Consider the following 25,457-nt stretch of genomic DNA (forward strand, 5'->3'; position numbering starts at 1 on the left):
TACTACAGTAGAGAACCATTTATCCAGTATCCAGATAACCGGGAAACCAGAAAACCGGGAAAAATTTTGCTCGATTTTCCCGCCATTTTAAACTAGAACAATTTTAAACTAGAATGAAAAAAAGCGGAAATTGGACTCATCCTCGTCTAGAAGTTGAATAGAGGAAAATGTAAGGAAGGGGAAATTTTTTTTCCCCGTTTACCCAGAGAAACGTCATTTCCTCCGTGATCTTGAAGGGAGGAATGTTTTATTTTCTCCTTTAGGCCGTCAATCAAACTCAAGGGTGTGGCATGCTGATTTCGTTTTCTGCTTTATTTCTGAGGGGGGTGGGGAAAATGCATTGCATGCATATCAGTGAACAGAAAAAGAAAAGAGAAAAATATATTTATTTGACATCGACTAATAAAAATAAAATCTTTTTCTTTTGAATAAATTGTCATTCTTTGGAAGTGCGGTATCAATTGCAAGTTTTTCTTGGTGTGGAATCACATCTGCTGTAATTAAAAATCTTGTTTTTATCAACAAAACAAAAATAAAATAAAAGGAGAATTGTTTATTAATTTAAACATAGAATTATTTTATGAAACAGATTGCAGTTTTGTTTTTCGGATTTCACTACGTTTGATTTTTTTTCTTTTCGCACTCAATAAATTAATCCTTTTTATTCATAAATTTTATCATTAGGTTTTTTTTTTTTTTTTTTTAATTCTGTTGATCTTGCCTTGTTCCAGGTTTTAATATTTATGCTAGTGCCTTTTTTAACTATCGTTTCGGTTCGATAATATTCAAGTGTTTTTATTTAGATTAATAAGTTTTCCTTTTATTTTATCGTTTCCCCCCGTATAATTAGGTATGAAATATATTGCGTTATTTAATCATTGGTTTTATTTATATTATTTAATTAAGGAATTGTAATTATTTTTAAAAAATAAATATGAGAATTTTATATTTTTTAAACTTGATTTTCTTGTCTAAACTTGCAAATTTTTTTATTCTTTTAAATGTTGTATTTCTACCATTCCTTTTTTTCTTTTTAAAGTTAGGAGTACCTGTCTTTTTTCTCTTACATTATGCATTACACTTTTTCCTTGCACTTCGGGTTCGATAAAACATCGATTAACGACACTTTTTGGTCGATCCAGAAAACCGGGAAATTCAGCTATCCGGGATAGCGATGATCCCGAGCATCCCGGATAATTGGTTCTCTACTGTACCTACCATTGGAGAACAGATAGAAAAACTTGTCGCAATCAGACAATTTTTTTTTCTTAATTCATAGGAAGTATGGGCAATAAGATAAAAACCTAAGAAAACAATTAAAAAACAAACTAGTTAAAAAACAATGTTAAAATTGTATTGCATAACTTGTCAAACAGAAAAAGAATAATTTATTTTCATTTTAACAGTAAATAAACTTGTTTAAGGAACAAAAAAAATCAATAAAACAAAAAGTTTAAAAAGCAAAAAGAAGAATAAAATGAAGTTTAAAAAGAAAAAAAAAGTCCCCAACTACTTTCTAGCAACCTTTGAAAAAAAATCAGGATTTTGTTTTCTGATTGGTAAAAACAGAATATTTAGTTGGGTATAATTAAAAGTGGTGACTTGCAATTCAGACACTGATCAATTAAAAGGGTTTTAAAGATTCATGAAAAGTTGTGACAAAGATCCTACACATTGATTTATATAAATTTATTGCCCATTTTTTGAGGGGGCACAAAATTAAATGAAACAGTTATTAAAGTTTTCTAGATTTCACAAACAAGGAAAAAATATATTCTAAATGTACTAAATACCTGCAAAAAAAACAATAATTCTTATCTCTTTCTAGTTTTTTATTAAGGAATATTAATTGACAAACAATTCAAGAAAATTTTCTTTATTGGTCTAAAATATAAAGGGAAATATTAAGAGGTTTCTTATGGTGAACCCACCGTCCGCAATGAGGTATATTTCTCTACATTTTTTTCAAGCATAATCAGGGTTGATTGTGAGTCCAAGTCAAAATTGCAGAAAATTTCTTGAGGAAAAAAAAAAAAAAAAAAAAAACAGTTTAAATGAGGGGGAAAATTAAACAAGGTTTTTTCCTTTTTCTCAATCTTTCTTAGCTTACTTAAAATATATTTAAAATTTTACACATACTTAAACCATTTGCACATCCCTATGATAACCTCGAGAAGTAATTGAAATTTACAATCTTTCTTTCTTGAGTTTATGCTTATAATAACTATATACAGATAAAAAAATTAATATTAATCTTGAATATAAAGCTTATAAAGTATCTGGCTCTCCTTTACAAACAAATAAAATAAACTGCGTTTTGAAGTTCCGAAAACTTTTGTGATCAACGATTTTTTTAGATTACTTCTGGACCTTAGATCTGGACCTTCGATCTGCGGAAACTTCCGGATCAAAGTTAGCAAAAAATCCGGAAATCCGGATTTTTTTTTTTTTTCGGAGCACAATCAGCCTTGCATAATAGAATGAGAAATCAAATGCAATGAATTAATGTTTCAGAAGTTACCAATTTTTCAGCTTTGTTTAATTAAGATATACTATTTTTGAATTGTAAAAAGAATGGAAAACTCTTATAACATCGAACTACAATATTCATCACAGACTTAAATTAATCTCATTCAAATTAGCATGAAAAAAATATGAGGAAAAATATAGAGTACCATAGGTACTTTTTATGATTCTCCAGGAATAATTCAAACAATTTTTCATGACTTACTGAAGTTACTATTTTCTATAAAAAAAAAAAAAAAAAAAACAGCAATCAATGAGGAACCTGCATGCTTCGGGTAATCGCAGAATGTTGATTATTTTGAATAGTTTATATCTTAAAACTCCCTAAAATCAATTCAGAATTTAAAAAACTGACCCGAATATTAAAAAAAACTTAACTTAAAATTAGCCCAAAACGAAACTAACTACACGTGACACAAAATGAGGCGTGGTTTGCTATGACGTCAAGATACAGTATCTCAGCGAACGGGAGGAGTTAAACCAAAGCTTCCTATCTAATAATGTGTTACAAAGGCGTTTTAATTTGAACCGCATTTTTTAAAAATTGTTTTTCTTTCATGCTTATATTATTTATATATAGTTTAAAAATATATATAGTGTATATCAGTTGCATCCTCCTCCTTGAGAAAATTTTTGTGAGCACCTTTCAGCATAATGAAATAAAATTGAGGAATGAAAAAATAAATATCGAAACTACATTTTTTTAACAACTTTTGAAATAAATTCATTTTTATTTATTTATACTGATTCATTTTTATTTATATTTGTCTATACATAAAAGTCTGAACTGTTTCGAAAGTTTTTTATTTAATAAGTTGATCCCAATTAGAGGGAATGGAATGAATGGTATATGACCTGGAATTTAGATAAATTTTTTTAAAAAAATTATTTTTATTATTAACTTCTAAAATATTTTCAGGAATTTTTTTTTTTTGAAGAAATATAAATAAAGCTAAACCCCTATCATTTTTCATTTTAACTTTCATAATTTTTTCATCCAGATAAAATTAATTATTTTTTAACTCAAAACCCTTCAGTATAATGAAGTAAAATTGAGGAATGAAAAAATAAATGTCGAATCGAAACTACTTTTTTTTTCCAACAACTTTAGAAAAAAATAAATTCATTTTTAATTTTTTTATGCTGATTCATTTTTATTTCATTTTTATGCTGATTCATTTTTATTTTACGTCTATATATAAAAGTCTGAACTGTTTTGAAAGTTTTTATTTAATGAGTGGATCCCAATTAGAGGGAATGGAATAAATGGTATATGACCTAGAATTTAGGTAAATTTTTTTTAAAAATTCATTTTATTATTAACTTCTAAAATATTTTCTTGATTTTTTTTTTTTTTTGTTGTTGTTGAAGAAATGTGAATTTTGCTAAACCCTATCCTTTTTTATTTTAACTTTGATAATTTTTTCTTCAAAATAAAATTATTTTTTAACTTTAAAAGAAAGAACCTGTACACAACTGTTATGTCAGAATAAAATTCTTTCATTTTAAAGAAAAAAAAGAAAGAAAGTGATCTGAACAGCATTTCAAAAACATTTTAAAATTCAGTATAATGAATTATTCATTCAGAGAAGCTTATCAATCAGAAAAACAATCTTATAGAATTAAATTATAATTAAGTAAGTTACTGTGTAAAATGGTCTTAGCAACAGTATAATGCAGTAGTTGCAGACAATTTGCAAGTATTTTTTTCATCGCGTTTGATGGCTTTGCACCAAATTTGTCTTTTTTCTTCCTTTGGTACACTAAAAAATAATTTATGTGGCGTGTTTAATGTAGAATTATTGCACATGGTACAATGCAACACTTGTAGTTTTTGCTTGGAGCCAATTTTTAAAATTTATACTCGGAGCGGCATATGCTTTCACCGTTTCACATGATGGGAGTTGTGGTTGTACTGTATCGTGACGTCATCAGAGCAGATAGGAAACCTAGCAGCGATTTAGGGGGCGGGGCTAATCGAGCGATTTCAACTATTAATAACAAAATAACTAGTTATCGCACCGGTCTGAAATTGGTGTCTATCTTTATAAAATGGCATGATGTTTCATTTTAAAACATAAAAAAAAGCATGCAGGTTCCTCATTCAAAAACGCATTATAACATTAATTGAAATTATAGGTATAACCAAAACTGTTATACTCTGCACCTTCATATTTATAGATTTTAAAAACAGAGTAAAGAAAGATTTGAAGCAATAAAATAGCTGAAAAAAATACAAAAGCAAATAATTTTCTTTTCTTTTTTTCTGCAGAATTTTACTCTAAAGATACATTTCTTGTTCATCAGAAAGGAAAGAAATACTCCTGATTTTTCTGTTCTCATTTCGGAATTAAAAAAAATTTGCAAATGATTGGCTTGCTTCAGCTAGAATTTTAAATTGATAAAATAAAAATAAGAAAAATTTTAAAATTACAGAAGTTTAAAACATAGCTCGCTCAAGAAATTATGTTTTTTCCTTCATTTTTTGAAAAAACACCATAACTTTTAAAGAGCATGATTAAAAACATTTTATATTTTAATAAAATGACTCTGAGTGGGAATTTTGTTACAAATTAAGATATTTGGAATACCATGAAATTGGAGGGTTAATGCCATTTAAAAAATTGGATTTTTCGGTGACCTAAATCCATGACTCTCCATGAATTTTTTTAAAAAAATAGTTAAAATCATGACATTTTATGACAAATTTTGTTCAATACCGAAATTCATGACTTTCCATGATTTCTCATTATTTTCCAGGAGCGCAGATACCCTGGCTATATCTAAACGTCCATTTACAGCAAGGGTCTCTTTTCTGGACACTTAATAACATTCAAAATAAACAAAACACTTTGCCCTTAACTTTTTTTTACACTTGCAACTTGTTAGTAGGGGATGAGAATCCTCCACATTTCTCTTAATTTCCGCTCTGCTTATTCATGATTTTTACCCCAGTTCCAATTTTTTTTCAATTTTAATTTGATTTAAGCTATAATATGAAAAAAAAAGGAAATAACGGAAATTAAACCCAGCATTTCCTACAGCGTGAAAGAAATTGCATATTTTTTCACACCTAGAGCATAAAAGGATTATTATCGCCAAGAATCACACACTCAATTTCAGTAGTGTGCAAAAATTGCACATTTTAAACAAATTGCTCATTTCAGATGAAATAGTCACAACAAAAGAGGGTCATTAAGTAAATATTCAAAAAGCACAATTCAGGAATCGTAATATTATATTAAAATGTGGAAATCCCAAATTGTTGAAAATGCGATCAACAAAACCAGGGCCGGACTTAATCTTCATGGGGCCCTAAGCTACTGAAAATGATGGGGCCCTCATAAGTCCAATTCTATTTTTATAAACCTAAAGTAAACTGTCATTAATTTTAATTGTTGAGTGTTAGCAATATATTATTAGAGAATATGATAACATTACTTGATTGTTAAATATATTGATTGTGAAGAGACTATAATGTAGAACCTTTCTTTTATTGCACATATTTTTTGAACGAGGAAAAAAAGTTACAACAGAATCACATTTTAAGCCTATCATAAGCACATTATAAAAATTTGGCATGCCTGAAAGCATGCCAAAGGCTTTTTCTTTTGAAATGAAGGCTTTTTCTTTCGAAATTCTGAATATATGTCATGTGAAATTTTAAATAATTTTTTTGCTAATTTTTTTCTAAATTGTTTTTTCCTTACTTTACATTTTGCTTAGCTGCTCAAAACTTTTAAGACTTAGAAATATGAAATTATGAAGATGTATAGAAAATATGCAAGGAGTTTCAAAGAATACAAGAAAATACAATTTGATTATTAGTTTCACTTTTTTTTCCTAACAGCCATTGAACAACCGACTTAATTTTGAGTTTACCACTGCCAATGTTTAACTCTGTAGTCTTGTAATTTTAAACCCAATCTAGGGGACAAGGAAACTCCTGGATCCAGGAGGTATTGATTTGCTATGAGAACTTGAAGGACTTTGTGACCCTGACTGATTTCACATGCACCATTTTGTACACAGGTATTCTTCGGCCAGCTGGATTCGAAAAGTCCATTCTTACAATTCTGGAACTCCCATTCTCACAATTCACCAACCAGGCTATCCTGGCAAAATTATTTTATAACCGTCATTGAGAGCCACGATGGCTCAGGGGATAGAGCGTTCGCCTTCCAATAAGGTGAACAGGGTTCGATCCCGGCGATGGCTGGTCGATACGAATTGCGCATCCGGCTTGCGCCGACCACAGTGCTGACGTGAAATATCCTCAGTGGTAGATGGATCATGGGTTAGAGTCCCCTTGCCCTCAGGCTAACCGTGGGAGGCTCTCGTGGTCTTCCTCTCCATGTAACGCCAATGAGAGTTAGTTCCATCAAAAAGTCCTCCACGAAGACAAATTTCTCCCAATACTTGATCCAGGAGTTCCCTTGTCTTCTGGATTTAGTTCAAAATGACAGGGTTACGAAGTTGAACATTAGTAGTCGTAAATCCAAAAATTGGGCCGGCTGTTCAACGACGGTTATAAAATAAAACATAACCGTCATTGAACAGTTTACCCAATTTCGAGTTTAAGACTACTAATGTTCAACTCCGTAGCCTTGTAATTTTGAACCCAATGCAGCACACAAGGGCACTCCAGGATCAAGTATTGGAAGGAACTTTTTGATGGAACTAACCCACATTTGAGTTAGGAGACAAAAAACCACGAAATGCTCCTACGGTTAGTCTGACAGCAAGGGGACTCTAACCCATGATCCGTCTACCACTGAGGATATTTTGCGTCAGCATTGTGGTCGGTGCGAGCCAGGTGTGGAATTCGTATCAAGCAGACATCACTGGGATTCGAACCCGGGCTACCTTACTCGAAGGCGAATGCTCTATCCCTTTAGCACATCTTCACTGAGTAATAACTCTGCGGGAGGAAGATATTTATTGATTTGCCAAAATTTAGTCATCTTAAAAATGCAAATACAGTAGAGAACCATTTATCCGGCATCCAACAACCGGGAAACCAGAAAACCGGGAAAAATTTTGCTCGATTTTTTCCGCCATTTTTAAACTAGAACGATTTTAAACTAGAACGAAAAAAGCGGAAATTGGACTCATCCTTGAAGTTGAGTAGAGGAAAATGTAAGGAAGGGGAATTTTTTTTCCCCGTTTACCCAGAGAAACGTCATTTCCTCCGTGACCTTGAAGGCAGGGAAGGGAGAAATGTTTTATTTTTTCCTTTAGGCCGCCAATCAAACTCAAGGGTGTGGCATGCTGATTTCGTTTTCTGCTAGATTTACGAGGGGGTGGGGAAAATGCATTGCATGCATATCAGTGAACAGAAAAAGAAAAGAGAAAAATATATTTATTTGACATCGACTAATAAAAATAAAATCTTTTTCTTTTGAATAAATTCTCATTCTTTGGAGGTGCGGTATCAATTGCAAGTTTTTCTTGGTGTGGAATCACATCTGCTGTATTTAAAAATCTTGTTTTTATCAACAACAAAAATAAAATAAAAGGAGAATTGTTTATTAATTTAAACATAGGTTTATTTTATGAAGCAGATTGCAGTTTTTTTTTTCTGATTTCACTACGTTTGATTTGTTTTCTTTTCGCAATAAATTTCGCACTCAATAAATTAATTCTTTTTATTCATAAATTTTATCATTAGGTTTTTTTTTTTTTTTGAATTCCGTTGATCTTGCCTTGTTTCGGGTTTTAATATTTATGCTAGTGCCTTTTTTAACTATCGTTTCGGTTCGACAATTTTCAAGTGTTTTAATTTAGATTAATAAGTTTTCCTTTTATTTTATCGTTTCTCCCCATATAATTAGGTATGAAATATATTGCATTATTTAATCATTGGTTTTGTTTATGTTATTTAACTTAGGAATTGTAATTATTTTTAAAAAATAAATATGAGAATTTTGTATTTTTTAAACTTGATTTTCTTGTCTAAACTTACAAATTTTTTTATTCTTTTAAATGTTATATTTCTACCATTTTTTTTTTCTTTTTAGAGTTAGGAGTACCTTTCTTTTTTCTCTTACTTTATGCATTACACTTTTTCCATGTACTTCGGGTTCGATAAAACATCGATTAACGACACTTTTTGTTCGATCCAGAAAACCGGGAAATTCAGATATCCGGGACAGCGATGGTCCCGAGCATCCCGGATAATTGGTTCTCTACTGTAGTAACTCATTGGCGATTTGCGTAAAAAAATGGAAATAAACCGTTCTTCCTCTTAATCTGCAATGATTAATGAGAAGCAACCACGAAGGTTGGTGAGCACATTGATCAAGAGATGCAGCCTTGTAGTTCTTTAAATATTAGTTAAATTAATAGTTTTTTTTTAACATGCATACATTAGAAAAAATAAGAAAAACATTTTACAGTATTAAGGAATAAAGACTAAAAACTGTCATCAGCTGGAATAGAACCTACGATCTCTCGGTTCTGCGTTAGATATCATAATCATCAGCCCCAAATATACACAACTCCCTATCAGGTTTTTATATCTATTTTCTTAAAAAATTTAATAAATAAAGAGTAATTTGGATATTTGACATTCTTGATTTTGTTGAAAATTTCTGGATATGTTCTTTATGTAAAACTATCAGATACGAGTTTTTTCTTCTTCAATTTTGCGAATAAATTTTTTTTTTTGAGGTGTCAAAATAGAAGATCCTCTGAAATTTTGAGAGAAACACAACTGTTTGCATGCGGCAATACAGTACCTTTTCTGAAATGTGAACCATGGTATTGACCGCACTGAGAAAAAAAAAGTATAGTCAAAACTATTAGAATATAGTAACATTTACGGTATTTGTGCGAGGACCAAAAAACAGGTTAATTTTTTCCGGAGCGAGTTGGTTATGACTTCTCGTGAAATTAACATAATAAAAATATAGTTTTTTACCATGCTGTTCGGTAGTAAATGTGGTAAAATTTGGTAAATTTTTTCATGATAGAAGCAATTCCAAACTGTGTTCTATGGAACTTCAGTGTTCCGGGGAGAGTTAAAGTGGTTCCGAGAATTAGTACTTTTTATAACCAGAATGAATACATTTATAACTTCCAGTTAGTGCTTTTTATAATCTCTCAGTTTATTTAGATCCGTACTATAAATCATATCTTATATAATATTTCGGTTTCCTTTATTAAATTATTTGAAATAAAATACCAATTAAATAGAAATGGTATTTTTTAAATGAATATATATTTCTAAAAACAATATGTTGAATGTTGAACAAGTTAGAAAAAGAATAAGCATTCATAAAATATTACATTATTATTTCATACCACACTTTTTAAATCAAAATAAAATAACCAAATCTTTTATAAAGAAAAGTGCTTTCCAAATTATTAATTTAGAAATAGTAAGCAATTAGAAATTACTTTACATTACCTCACATAGCATTTTACTTTCAATGCACACGTTTAAAATAAAAACAAAGCTGTCCAAATTTCATAAAAAGTTTCGATTTATAATTTTAAGAAATTGTTTTGACTTTGATTTAAAAATTTAAGAGCGTTATTAATTAAACAATTTAAGTCTTATTAACTATAAATACATAATAACAAAAATCAAGGATTTAAAAATAGAAACAAGTCTGATCAATAAACAATAAAATCATAAGCTAACTAAATAATTGAATTTTGAGAACGCAATATATTACCAATTAAACATATTTCATATTTAGGGGAAACATGAAAAATTTGGTCATACAGGAGGCTTTTTTTTTCTTCTCTTATTTAAACATTTGTTTAGCTGATGACCACTTGATTTCAATGGTCTATCAAGCATAATCACATGTTGTTTCTGTCTATTAGCAGTAAGCAAAATTAGAATAATATCACATCTGTTACCTCAATTTCATCCAGAATAGACCAAATCAGGAATTTTGGCTGATAGGCCAGTCAAATAGGGGACTGAATAGTGGTCCGCCATTTAAATAAATAAAAAGAAATCACAAAGTATTAAAAGAAAGAAAAACTAAATAAATTTATAAAAGAGACATTTCTCTCCATATAGTTCAAATTACTGAATCAACCTTAATATTCATTTTAACAATGGTGCTTCAGATTTCTCACTTTTCATCAGTAAATAGCTATTAGGTTTGAAGTTTCTTTAAACAAAATTATCAAATTTTCTAGACACTTACTTATTGCTTCGTTGGCTCTTTAAATACTCATCCATCAGAGCAAAGTAGGTCAAATTACCCTTTAGTAAGAAGGTTTAAGACTGGGCTAAAGAACTGGGTTTGACCCAGTTCTTCAGCTCTTAAAAAATTATTTATAAAAAATATTTTTTTATTTGACAGAGTTTATAAATTAAGTAAAAAGTATTGATGTAAATAGGGGGCAAATATCACAAGCTCTTAGATAATTATTAATTTTAACATTGAAATTTATTACATTAAGAAACTGATGAATTAAAAACTATGCAAACCTTCCATGTTTTCCCCTAACCACTACCAAAGTTGATTTAATAAAAACATTTGAAAAGCACCCGACAATGTAAAAACGATTAACAAAAATGTATTTTGGGCTTCAGAGGGCCTCAGCTCCAAATAAAACTTTTAAAAAAAAGAAGAAAAAAGTGGGATCTGGGGCCCCTTACCATCTCAGGGCCCCAAGCTACAGCTTATTTAGCTTATACGTAAATCCGGCCATGAACAAAACCACTTGGACAATAAAATTGTCACAAATCGAGTGCATCGAAAAGTAATCTTACAAATGCGCTATTCAAAATTTCCCCTGTATGATAATGAAGCATTATGAAACGAATGTGAAAATCACTAACAATAACTGACAAAAATGAGATTGTAAATAATTAAGCGTGAAATGCAGAATTTCAAATTTGCCAAATGAAATAATATCGTATGAAAACATTGAGATTTTAAAAACCAAGTGAAAATCGGTTTTAATAATTACTGAAAAAACGATCGCCAAAACCACACAGATTCACTGCGGAATCAACACAAACCAGTGGATCGAGGAATTATTGCTGACTAAAATGTGCTATTTGGTAATTTTGGTATGTTATAGCATCACATTAAAATATCGAGATTTTAAAAGCCATGAGAAAATCTGTAACAAAAGCTGCTAAAATAGTGCAACCACATGGATTTATTCATTGTTGATTGAACAGGACGTTAATTATTGTCTATTTGTCATTTCTTGTTGAAGAAGGATGTAGTGATGTTTGTTTACCTTAAGGACATATTATCCAGAAAAATCTATTTTCCAGACTAGCTGAAGTTCCGGATATGGGAAAGGTGTACTATTTATACATAATTGTGGTAACTTTTGAGCTATGATTTCTATAGACTAATATTTTATTCTATAACCAGTGTTGAACTGCTGATCTATATTTGAGTTTATTATTATCAAAGTTAAATTTTTTTTAGAACTAGTTATTTTCAGGGGTCTGTCTAGGTTTTTTTTAGAGGTACCTATTTTGTGAAAATTTAGACATAATTTGTGAAATTTAAAAATTATAAAATCAATACAAAAATATGGTAAAGTATGCAAATATTTTCAAAAATATTTAAATATTTTTCGAAAATATGTTTAAAGTATTTTGTGAAACTACCGATTTTCTTAAAATTGAATTTGAGAAACTGCAGTTTTTCCTAAAATTGAATTTGAGAAACTACCGCTTAATGACAGTAAATTTACCCTGGACAGACCCCAGATTTTACTTGTTAATTTTAAATTAAACAATAGGCCACGGATTTTACGGAAAATCACATTGCTCGACATTTCTGGGGCACGTATTTAAACCAAAACATTTTACGACAGTGTCATTCTGTATGTGTGTGCACAATACATCAAAATATGCAACAACTTGAAGCAGCTGCAGGAATTGAAAAACTACCAAGTAGTTTTCTGAAGAAAATTTACCGATAGAGATTGTCGTTTAACATGCCATAAATTATTTCTTAAGAGCTTCAATTTTTACATTTATTTTGATAATGAGTAAGAATTACTTTTTGAAATAATTGGACATAAAATAGTATAAGACAGTAATTGAAAAATTTGTGAGAATCAAATTAAGTTATTACATTACATAGTTGAACCTTGTTAATGCGAAATCAATGTAACTATCAATATTACTTCATGTTAACCAATTTTGCTTTTTCCAATACATCATGAAAACAATTTATTTTGTGCTATTAATACATGTTATGTACTACATTGATGTATGCAAACAATTCTATTATAAACTAAATAAAATTAAAATTAGCTCTAAAGATATAACTACTTTATTAAACTATTTTGTTTTGACTATTTTATTTGCCTATCTACTACTTCCAATAAAGAAAGAAAATAGAAATAGGAGGATATTTATGTATCATGATCTGTCACGTCAACTACAATCGCCCGGGGGTTGCTACAAGTTATACCTTTCGAGTTGGTCCCTTTTTTAGATGTTTTTTTAAGCTTCTCGCGAGCCGTCGCCCGTAAGTGGCGATTATTCTGCCACAGATCACGATATGGATATCTCCCCCAGAATAGCATTCCTCAAAATGAATGATTGTGATCTTATTCATCATTCATTACAGTAATACAATAACTCTGTCATGTTTTAATATTATACTATACTACCATATCTAATTATTTATTATCTGTGTTGTACTCTTTCTTTTCATGTTAAGAAGTAATCAGGTTGAAAATTTCTTGTTAAAAATGTAGGAAACAACAATTATTGATTGATTACTCACGGGACCAAACATGTGTTTCATTCAGAGAGATATTTCACGTTAAGCAGTTGCGCGTAAGTGAGGTTCAACTGTATTACACATTTTGATGCATTTTAACAGTACTATGTGAGTGCCTTTTTCTGTGAGGAAGCACCCTGCCCTTTTTTATTCCCAAAGAGAACTCTGGTGAATCACTTCCCAAATAGATAATTTATATAGTTTGGATGTCTGATAATGGCACAAAAAATTAAACAGTATATTTAATTGATAATACTCCACACAATATCGAAACTATTTTCTGATGCACACTAATGAAGAATAGCTTTTAAAACTGAAATAAAATAAACATTAAAAAAAAAGATATTAAAATAAGAAATCATTTCATAATTACAAATATAGATGAAATTATTTCGATTTGGACACAGTAATTGAATTTATTCAGAATCAAAACAAACCTGTGGTTGTGTAGACATGTCTTCTGACACAGTTGTTTCCATAGGAAATATGATGAACAAGTACTGAAAAGCCTTAAATGCAATTATGGAGCCAAGTTATATCCGTAAATTTATATGATAAAAATTTTAAAACAATAACAATAATAAAAAAAAAAAAACTGAGGATTATAATCATCGAAAACTTCAACTTCTACTGCTAACCTTAGTTTCACACATTGCCATCTTCTAATTATGAAATTTAATTTTTTTATAAAGTCACGTGACTGTAGCCCAAACTTGCCGTTCACTGAGACCGCTTCGATTCCCGTCCATTCGTTTAGCATTGCGATCGTCTGATGCAATTAACTGTCTGTCTTTTTAATTCAGAAATAAGAATGGTACAGAAGTCCTGAGCATTTTGCTGCACGGAGAAGTTTTCTAGGGACTGTCCGATAACTTTTTACAAGAAAGGGCGACATTTTTTTTCACTTTTTCTATTTTAAAATTGATTTTAAAATTTTTCTGATACTCAGTCATGCTCTGATAATCATGTTTTATTTGCTTTAATAATCAATTACGCTCGTTTTTGCGCACTTTTTTTGCATTTAACATAAGTTTTTATTGTTTCTTAAACTTTAAACTTATAATGTTTAAGTACATATATTTCAATATATACTCTATTTTTAGCTGAAATAGCTGCAAAGCTTTGTTGGCTTCCTTGGCGAGATACTTTAGCGCCAAGGAACAGTTGAGTAAACTTTCGGTTTTGTTTTTGTTCTCTTAAAATGTCGATATCATTTCTGTATATTCTGAAGATTTTGTATATCTTTACCTCTTGATTACTAAAACCCAATATTTATCTTGTTCTAAAATGTTTCCTTTAAATATATATATTTAAATAAAAAATATGGTACATAAGAAGTTGTATTTTTTAAAATTATATAGGAATGCTTAAAAACCAAATTATTTGTATATTCTTATATGTTTGATGAATAATTAAATTCTATGAAATATTTTTAGTATTTAAGTATAAAATAGTGTTTAGTAGTTTTAGTGTTAATTTTTAATAAAATTATATAATTCTGTTACTATACATAAAATTAATACAAATTATGTACCATTTACAAAATAAATTAAGGTATATTTAATATAATCATTAAGTACTTGTTTATCTTCTTTTTATCTAAAAATAGTTGCTATATTGGAAATACTTTATTTTACTAGTATATTAAAGCGTAGAATTAGTTTGATTTAGTGCAACAAATTTAGAAAACATAACATAGAAGTGGCTAAGTTGTATAGGAGAAAATTAGTGCAGTAAATTAGCGCATGTGATGCATTGGTATGGAATAAACTGCTCAGACGGCCAAGGCTAACAGCTGGCTGTGGTGCGAAGATTTAAAATCGTGAACCTTTCTTGTAAAATTGCAACTGTTTTTACCTTTGTATAGATTGTATATATTTAATTTGCAGCTGGCTAAAAGATATAAGATATAATAAATATAAGTGATGCAGAATATCGTTTTTTATTTTTATATAATGAATAAATTTTAAGGAATAGTGTTAAGGGTCAAGACGAGAAATACTGAATTTTTTTTAATAAAGGCAGTACTTTAATTAAAAATTATTTGTTAAGAAAAAAAAAACTCCGCATGTTTTAAAAACCCATTTAATAATATTAAAGAAATGTGATTAACGAAAATATTTTTCCTCTCTCTTTCAAATGCTCCGATTATTTGCGCATCGGTAATATCGAAATAAAGCTGTTTAAAAACTTAGTGCGCCAACATTTGTGATACTGCGCCAAGTATTGCACTCTTTCCGTCACGTGATTGTAACTCTTTGCTTGCTATCTGTGGCGTGTCTTTTCGGAAGGAATAAAGCGAACTTGGTTCCTCTACCTACTATTTCAACTCTATGGTAGCGACCTTGGCAAGATATTTGGTCAATTTAGGAATTGGTAACCGGACTTGTGACTTAATGTCTGTGGGTACAACCGGCTGAGCAACTGCGCATGCACTTGAAATGCTTGGCCAGAATTTAATTTTCACCAAATAATTTCGAAAAGTAGCCCTGTTGAAAAAATTGCTCGGAGTTATACCAAAAAACTTATACGCTTCGCGTAAAGAAGGGAAACTTCCTATACTATCAATGCTAAATCGTAACGATCTTTCCCCAACTTGGGCGCTGAAGGTGTTATACAGGAAAGCTACCGTCAAGAACGATTGAAGAATGGGCGCAGATCATTTGACTTTCACTCAATGAACTCATATTTTCGCCGTTAATTATAATCGGATTCGATTTTGCGTTTAAATTTTTTTCAGTTCGCAAATTTATCAGAATTATAATTTATTTTAAAGTAGTAAATATTCATTTAACAAAAGTACTTTTTATTAAAAAAATAAAAATTCATTAAAACTTTAAAAAATTGAGTAAAATTCATTTCCCCTTGAAAAAAAAACTTTTTTGATTTGTTAATTTTTCCATGTGTGTATATATGTAAGAAATGTGATAGATATGTATAAAAAATTTTAATTATACTTAGAGTTTTAAAGAAATAAACAAGACACTTGTTGCAGAATTTGTTTTATCTTTACTAAACTTATCTAAAAAAAGTTCTTTTTGGCTATATATTAAGAATATACTTTTCAATAAAATAAAAATCACACAAATAAAATTGCATACATTTTATACAATAAATAAATATTTGAGCAAGTTTGTGAAATAAAGTAACATAAAATTAAAAAGATGCAATATTGTTTCATTGGAACTGCACTAGGAAGAAGTCAATGCATTTTTTCTGATACATAATCCTCAATTTTAAAATGCCTTGAACACAATCTTCATCTGTTGTGTAGTCAGTCTGTCAGTATCAACATTCTGTAACGATACAATTTTGCTGGCCTCTAACCATTTCTTGCACCTAATATTATAAAAAAAATGCACTGAAATCACAAAGTAAGATTAAAGTGTTAGTAGGACAATAAGAATGCAGTCTAATTCGACAACGGAACTTTTGTTCAGAATTAATATTTTATTAAATAGTTTTAAAAAAGCAGGCAGTGTTTAAAGAAAGAAGATTTGTGTTTTATTGGCAGAGTCATCTTCATAGCATGCAAGCAACCGGGGCACAAAAATATTTCAGACCTATAATGTGTCATAATGTTTAAAAATAAACTAAAAAACTTCACATACAAAAAATAAATCATTAAAAATTATAATTATCAGGTGATACTATAATAAGCTTTATTGTTTTTACGTAGCTGAAACCGGTTTGCACTTGTTTACGCTAGTGTATCAATTATTTAACATTGTAATGAAATATATGTTAAAAATAAATACAAATAAGAGGTATATGAAAAATCTTCAGAATAAAAACCCATTTGGACGTTTATATATAAAAGTACTAACAAGTATATCAAAGCAAAGATATGAAAACTTCGCATCATTCTCTTTGTAAAAATAAGTTCGAAATTTTCTTGGTATTAGTTTCAAACAACGCAATGAACGCATTATTTTCGTTCAAAAAATTTTTCTTGTCCATTTAGTCCTAACATTAAAAATACCATTTTAGACGAATAAAAATATTTTACTAGTTGACATAAAGGACATTATAAATATTTGAAACAGTTCAGTTATAACTTTCATTATTAAAAAATAGTGAAGCAAATATCGACACTTTTTTAGCTACATATTGTTTGATAACAATAAGTTGGGAATCCTGATTTTAATAAATTAACAATTATGTTTAATTATAAAAGTATAGCATATAAACTCGTGCATATCATGTCATTGTTGTTAATTTACGTCGCACTAGAGCTGCACAATGGGCTATTGACGACGGTCTGGGAAACATCCCGGAGGATGATCCGAAGACATGCCATCACAATTTTGATCCTCTGTAGAGGGGATGGCACCCCTGTTTCGGTAGCCCGACGACCTGCTTGCGAAGTCGAGTACTTTACGGTAGGGCAGCACAGTTTAACGAGGACCAATACCGCACACCCTCGGTCACTACAACTGATCCAAGTGGTCACCCACCCACACACTGACCGCAGCCAGTGATGCTTGACTTCGGTGATCTGCTGGGAACCGTGTCTTAACGATCAGTCCACTGCGGGACCGTCTGCTGTCGTAGTACCAGCGCTGCAAGCTCGGGACTGCCTAAATTTCCGGGTTACTGTTTCAGTTGTATTTTAAAGCCATTTGGCATCATTGTGCTTTGAGATTCCTGCAAACAATGTATTTGATTACTTATGTTTACAATGCTAACAATACTGTTTACAATACTAAAAGTGTTAACACTAACGTAAGATGGTGCACAGCTTGCAATACGAACAAACAGTAATAAACAAATGGAAAGAGGCCAAATCAAGACTGCCAAAAAAGCGAGTTATTCAAAATCTAGCAACCATGTCACCTTTTTTAATAATAAATAACAAAATAACTAAAACAAATTTTCACTCCAAACTCCCCAGAATTACATAATAACATTAATATCTTATGAAATATGGCAGATTTGAGCTCAGAAATTATCTAGTTTATTTCTTTTATTGAAAACAAAATTATCCGTTCGAAAGCATCGCCTATCAGAATAACATGTAGTAAGCAGCTACAAACTTTTTAACCGGATCTAGAGTAGGTCCCGAGCTCGAGATTGTTATTGTTTACATTTCTATTGAAAACATCATCCATTCTGAGGAAGAAAAGATTACAAGCTAACGTTCCTGAGACGTGTGCTCATCTAACCAGTTGATAATCAGACCTGAGTGGTTTTTCTCGATAAATTTTAGGTAAGTAAATTATTTTAATTTTAGAATAAAATTTATGCTATGCGTAACGTATTAAAACTTAAAGATGTTATATGGTACTCTCTTTATAGTTATGCATTTTACTAGGATAGGAAAATCCTTCCCTGATCTAATTTTAATTTTTACATGTCAAATCAAATAGTATTTGGTGGGATACAAAAACAAAAGTAAATATGTTTACCTAATTATATCTCACATGAAATGCTGAAAAAGTGTGAAATTTTATTTTAGGTTAATACATCTAGAATATTATTTAACGAAAATTACTTTGTGAAGAAAATTATTTAAACTTTCTTATTAAATTATATTGATATGTGCCGTTCAATAATACTAAGGTTTTAAAAGGGGATATTTCCGGATTGTAATCTGTCAGGGATTATTTCTGTATCATCTTCTATTCAACTACAATCGCTAAGGCGCAAAATAAATTTTAAATCAGCAATTTTTTTTATATTTTTAAACAAAAACGTGTGGAGGTTTGCTTGATGGTAGTTATACCATCTGAGTTGAACTTGTTGGTTAATTTTTTTCCGGCCAGGACTTGGTGATTATTTTGTGATTTTTAAATCATGTGATGATCTGTTATTTTTAAATTTTGTGATTAGGAATAGCATGTGTGATCTTCAAATTGCAAAAAGAAGACTTACAACGTGTGATTTTTAAATTTTGTTAATATGAATCGTGATGTAAGGTTTTTGAATTGCTTGAAGAAAATCACAACGTATAATTTGATTTTTAAAATGTGCTAGTATGAAATGAGATTCATGACTTTTAAATCAAGTGTTTACGAATCACAGGAATATGAATCGCGAAACGAGATTTTTCAACTGTCTGAATATGAATCATGATGTGGGACTTTTAAATCACATGAATGTGAATCGCAATGTATGACTTTTGATTTATGAGAACCACAACATATGATTTTTATAATGTGTGATTATGAGTGGCGATTTTTAAATAGTCTGAATGAGATTTAAAATATGTTAATGTTATGTATCATTAAACTTGCACGTGTGTATGATTCTTACAAAACCTGGCATTCCTATTGTATTTTTCTGCAAAAGGGCTACAAGCTTAATGAAAATTTAGCGATCCTGTTTTTTTTCTTTTCTTTTTTACTTCTTTCTGGGAATATGTAAGTTTTCTTAGGATAATTGCAATTTGTGTGAAAGCGTTGATTTTACGGAGAAGAATTTTGTCAAAGTACCAATTTTGCTAAGACTATTTTTGTGAGGGTACCATTTTTCCAGGTCAATTTTTGCGAACATACCGATAAAGGGTAGTAAAATAAATCCATCTGTATTAATTTGTTATAAAATTAGTACTTAATTTTAGTTGTAATTTTAGTATGTCTTCATTCTATTTCATGCTACATTCTATTTCTTTGTCAGTAGTAGGGATGTAACAAATATTTAGCCCTTTTGCTGAATATTCGGTTGGCCAAATATTTGGCAAATTAGTTTTTGGAAAAATATTTTTCCGCTAAGTTATTTTTTAGGAGGGATTTAAATAAATTTAACTAAAATAAAGTTACTATATTTTATTAGATATATATTTTACACAGATCAGGGTGCGTAGCATTTTTAAAAAGTACTTAAAGGTGCTTATTTTTGATTTTCATTTTTTAAAAGCCCTTAAAGGCACTTTTTTCATTGAGTGTTTTTAGAAAGGGATTATATTTCTCTTTTCCAAAATGCAATTTTTTATTTACTATTTTTTTTTACCATATCAATTTTGGCCAAAAATTACGCAAAAAGCGTGGTTTGCACATTGTTCTATTCACCATTTTCACAATTTATTCAACTGCAATCCATTTTGGCATACCATCCATAGCGTATGAGAGCGTCAATCATTTTAAATGTTTGATGAACTACTTGCTGGTCTGCATGTGAGTATACTGAGCTGGATTCTGTGGGAAGAATTCTTGCATTCTCATGAGCAACTCTGCTGCAATTTGCAACAGATTCTCAATTTCAGGCTTCATTTCCCACCCACTGAAATCGAACTGAAAAATTTCTCTAATTTTTGCTAATCACTGGAACCAACTAAACATAGCCAATTTTTTTCTCTATAAGTAAAGGAAAATTTTATTTCTCTTGTTAGTTTCATCGTTGGTGAAGCACCATCATATTCGTCACTGGCAAACTAATGACCTTTTCTCGGTCTATTGTTTATAGATCAGTTCCAGAATCCTTGAACTCGACTTTGGGATCATTCACTAATTTGCGTATTTTCCTGTGGGTCCCCAGAGAGTAGTAAAGAATCACTAAGTTTCATCTTAAAATTTCCATCTCCCTTTATTTTAATTTAATTTAATAAAGATAGAATTAATTGTGATTTTAATTGGTAAGATTCTTTAGATATTTTTTTAAAAGTGCTTAAAAAGTATTTAAAAGGTGCTTATTATTTGTTGAAAAACTTGATTATACACCCTGCAGACTTGTTAAGTTCTAAAACTTGTAAATTTATGTTCTGAAAGTCAAATGCATGGAGCGAAATTTGAAGAATTTAAACTAGATTAGTTTGTAGCAAACCATGAGTTTTGTATTGCTATTTTTTTTCCTTAGTTATATTCAGGCAAGTCAATTTCGTAATTTTTCAGCATTCTTCGTTTTAAGAATTTTTTTGTATTCATTATAGGGCAACATTTAATGCTGCTATTCTAATAGATTTTCTTTTATTGTCAATTTTTTTTCTGTGCGGTAAGACAAATAACCGGCAGCATACAAAACTGTGATTCACAATGTTGCAGTTATAATTCAGAACTAAGAAGATTTTTTTTCTACTTCGCTTTTGCTTTCTTTATTAACTTTTCTTTTAATCAGGGATTTAATTGTGACTCAGCATTTCTTAAAGAGCGTTTTAAATTAAACGTTATACTTTAATGGTTGCTTTTTTTCTAAAAATATTTTTCATTTTTTTGTTCTCTAACGGCTGGTACTGAACTTTTCGTTTTTCACCTGGGAAGATGCCGGAAGTGTTACTCATTTAACGTTACCCAGTGGGCACCTGTGAACTTAAGTCACGGAGGCGAGCAACATTACCCACGACACACAGCCACAAATACTCGTTCATAGGATGGGCCACATTCACACATCACACACAACAGAGGACATAATATATTCGAACCCGCAGCCATTGGCTTCACAGTTGGACACGCTAACCGCTCGGATATCTGGCCGACTTTTCTAAAAATATGGCAAGGTGAAAAGGTTAAATTAAGATTTTTAGCGTTGAATTTTTTAAAAAAGAAATTAAGAACGATTTTTGTATTGGTTTACATCTAGAGTTTTCTACCTTTTTATCGATCTACTATTTAAAAAATATGGTAAAATTGTACAGTATACAGTAATTTTTTTTCTACTTTTTTATTGCAACGTTTTTATGATAGCTCTGCATTTTTACGAGCGTTTGTGATAGAATTTTAATATTTTATGGATAATCTCTTTTTTAATATTATTAAAATTAAAGAGTTAAAGAAAGTTTAAGAGAATTAAAGTTTAAGAGAATTAAAGTTTAAGAAAGAAAGAGAATTATCTCTCTTATTTCTTCTTAAACTTTACAATTTTTTTTATTTATTTTAAATAATTTCAATTATTTTAATATCTAATTTGTTCTAGCTATCTTTATTATCGTAAATACTTCTATTATAGTTTTAATTATTTTATGGACTAAACTAGGGATGCACAACCTTTTTGAGTGAAGGGCCATTTGCACAGCAGGTTGGCTAACGAAGGGCTGTACATGTATTTAGACATGTTAATGAAAAATGTAGTAATGTTTATTTAAACATTAGCGTTCCATTTTTTTAATCAAGAAACTGAGTAATATCAATAAATTAATAGTGTTCCATTATTAGAATTCATTCAAAAATATAAAAAAACTTATGCTTTTTTTTTTACAAAAAAACAAAAAGCTTGCCATTTTTATCAAAATAAATAAACATTGAAGAAAAGAAATTTTTTTTTTCATGTCATGCAATACGAAAACTAATTTTAGAATTAAATTCTAATAAATAAAAAATACAAACTGCAATGCCCACAGAATGAAAGTAGGAAAACGTTTAGTCGTAATTAAGTAATATAAATTCAAATTAAATAAGTAATATAAATTCAAATTTAATGGAAGAAAATTTATAGGTTTTAAACAAAGGCCTAAAATAAAAACAAAACTGTGATAGTTCAAAATAAAATTCAATGCTTATTTTGTAATGTACTTTATTATTTTATTTTATTAATTATTAGATTTTTTTTATCGTAAACATTTTCCTTTCTTTTATCGGAAAAGATCACTTAAGCAACAAAAAATTGAAATCTAAACTACAAACAGTGAACAGTTTAAAAATTCACGTTTTCCGCCATTTTATGAATTTCTCAAGTTGCAATAACATTGCAACTTGATAACAAAATAAGCATTGAATTTTATTTTGAACTATCGCAATCTTTTTTCTAAAATTATGGCTAGGAGAAAAATTTAAAGTGAGATTTTCGGCATAAGATTTTCGGCAATAGTAGTTAAATTTAAAAAATTAGGAACGTTTTTTCTATCTTTTTATTTTCTTTAAATAAAAAAAAACTTTTTTTAGACGTTTTCATTATAACGCAGTAATTTTTTATAGCATTTCTGTTGACTTAATTCTTTTTTCTTGACTTTTTCTGGTAATTGAAAAACTGAGATGTTCAGCTTTAAAAATTTTTTCAAAAATTAAGATTGATTTTTATGTTCTCTGTTTCGCTTTTCGACATTTTCAAAAACGTTCTTGATTGGCCTTATTTTTTAGAGTTAATTTATGAATACGTTTTTCCAGGAAATATTATTCTGAGCATTGAAATTTTAGTTTCAGTGTTGCTATGCTGCTAAAAGATTTTGCTATTTGGCCCCAAGTGTACGGCGTTCAGTCAATTTTTTTCTTCTTCTTTTTTTTTTTGCTGAATATTTGGTTTTTGATCAAATCACATTTGACCAAATCATATTCGTTGCAGAAATAAAAACGAAGGAAAAATAACTAGGATTTCCGATAAAACTTTACCAAAATACCGTATCAAAAAGTGATTATTTAATTGCGCGATTAACAATCACGTGTCGTAATAACATCATAGTTAAATAACGGGATCATCAAAATCATGTGGAAAAGTACAGAAATAATTGGGAAAAAATATATTTATTGTGAACTCAGCACTAATAAAGCGTGTCAAATGCATAATTGGAATTTTTTATAATACGTGGGAACGCATAGCAATAACTGACGAGAAAAATTTTTGAAAAAAAAGATAAAAAATCACTTAAATTTGAGATGAAATCGTCACAAATAAAGTGCACAAAAAGTGATTATTTAAATTTGCGATCTGAAACTCGCATTGTAATAAAAATTCGGGATTTTTGAAATCACACAGAAAAGCGGAAATAACTGTTTAAAAAAATCATTTATATTTACGATAAAATCGGCTTAAAGAAATCGGGTTAGACGTACATCTACTAAAGAATCTGTTAAAATTGATTGTGTCACTGTGTGTGTGATGACTTAAAAGTGCGATTAAAAATTGCCATTTTTAAAATTTTTTTTAATTGTGTTTAGAAGCTATCGCGGGCCGCACTTCAGTAGTCGAAGGGCCGCATTTGGCCCGCGAGCCGCAGGTTGTGCACCCCTTGACTAAACTTATTTTTTAAAAAATATTTGTTGATGATTTTTTTTAAAAGAAATATTTATATTTTCCGCCGAATATTCAGCTATTCGGTCGAATTACTATTTGTTACATTCCTAGTCAATATCAATTGGAAGAATATTTTACAAATTTTGGTTTTATTAATTAAAAACTGAAAAATTTGTCCAAAATTATTGAAAACTGCTTTTTCAAAAATATGGTTACTACACTTTAGATCATACATTTTGATATATTATAACTAGTATTTAGTCTATATTACATTGAATAACATAGAAGTGCTAATTTTTAAATATTGATTTCAATTCTTTTTTGCCACAATTTAGGCAAATATTTTAGCTTAAGTAAAACTAAAATGGTAGCCAATAGTTCTATGATCTTACCTTGTCAAATTGTTTTTGATTCTCAATTTTATTTTTAATAACTTATATATGATGAGACGAGACAAGAAACAGCACGCACTTCTAAATCTAACTTTATTCCTCTTTGTTTACACACACACACACTGAACAACAAAATTAATAGAAAAAATAGAACATGAATAATAGAGCCCTCTGGTGATGAAACTGAATTTAAGGCTGAACATGCCGCCCACCTTCAGGGATGTGATTCTTCCGCGGATTCGTGGATTTCGCTTTTTTTTCTTCTGATTTTTCCATTTTTTCTGCTAATTTCTGCTAATTTTTTTTTTTTTTTGAACAAGTTAAAATATTTTATGAGGAATTTAATTTTCCACGGAGCGAAAGTATTGAAGTTCTCATTTCTCTCTCTGAAGTTTCTCTAAAAATCATTTCCTTGGGATAAAACTGGTTGACCTTTATACAGGGCTGAGATTTTTCGCTTTTACCTCTCGAACTTCAGCCTTTTTATCAAAAACTCCAATACTCTAAAAGCTTCGTTTTTTTTTTTTTTTTTTTTTTATAAATATCCCGCTTTTTTGTGAAAATTCAGTCGTTGAAATAAAATAATTATATTTATTTACGATTTTCAAAGATAAGCAGAAAATTCAAACTACGTCCTTGCTTCTAACCCTTCCGCATTTTTACTTATTTTAGCTATTTTCTCCGCTTTTACACACAGAAAATAAGATTTTCAGTATTTTTATCCGTCCGCCGGATAGCTCGTATTTTCGCAATTCAGACGTTGCTGCTTCCTGTATTCTGGCGTAAAAGCAAACAAAAAAAGAAAAAAATACAGGTGAATTTGCGGTGAAAATATTTATTTGCTCATTCAATTAATCTTGTAAATTTTTATTTATTGTGTCTAAACAAAAACAATACAAACAAGCCTTTTAGAAATCTCAAGTCCTGACTC

The 25,457-nt window shown here is 29.7% G+C and overlaps 2 protein-coding genes across 7 annotated transcripts in view; one reads left to right on the plus strand and one right to left on the minus strand.

Moving 5' to 3' along the window:
- LOC107452997 (F-box/WD repeat-containing protein 1A) overlaps nt 1-13,933 on the minus strand; it is a 103,740-nt gene extending 89,807 nt beyond the window's left edge. For 2 of the 3 annotated variants that reach the window (XR_006226361.3, XM_087154998.1), the window contains exon 1: nt 13,694-13,926. Coding sequence is in view for 2 of the 3 variants with exons in the window: in XM_087154998.1 (XP_087011124.1) it covers nt 13,694-13,735 (42 nt within the window). In the remaining variant the exon portion in view is untranslated. Of the gene's footprint in view, nt 1-13,693 lie in introns of all 3 variants that reach the window. The other variant, XM_016069648.4, reaches the window with a different exon arrangement.
- Nucleotides 13,934-18,284: 4,351 nt separating this feature from the next.
- The window catches only part of LOC107453001 (sideroflexin-1), a 108,134-nt gene continuing 100,961 nt past the window's right edge, over nt 18,285-25,457 (plus strand). For 2 of the 4 annotated variants that reach the window (XR_015430425.1, XM_071187834.2), the window contains exon 1: nt 18,326-18,465. The gene's annotated coding sequence lies outside the window, so the exon portion shown is untranslated. Of the gene's footprint in view, nt 18,466-25,457 lie in introns of all 4 variants that reach the window. The other 2 variants (XM_043052512.3, XM_021147140.4) reach the window with 2 other exon arrangements.

Source organism: Parasteatoda tepidariorum, chromosome 11 (genome assembly GCF_982258835.1).
Source record: "Parasteatoda tepidariorum strain Cologne lab strain chromosome 11, Ptep-v5.0, whole genome shotgun sequence".
NCBI lineage: Eukaryota > Metazoa > Arthropoda > Arachnida > Araneae > Theridiidae > Parasteatoda > Parasteatoda tepidariorum.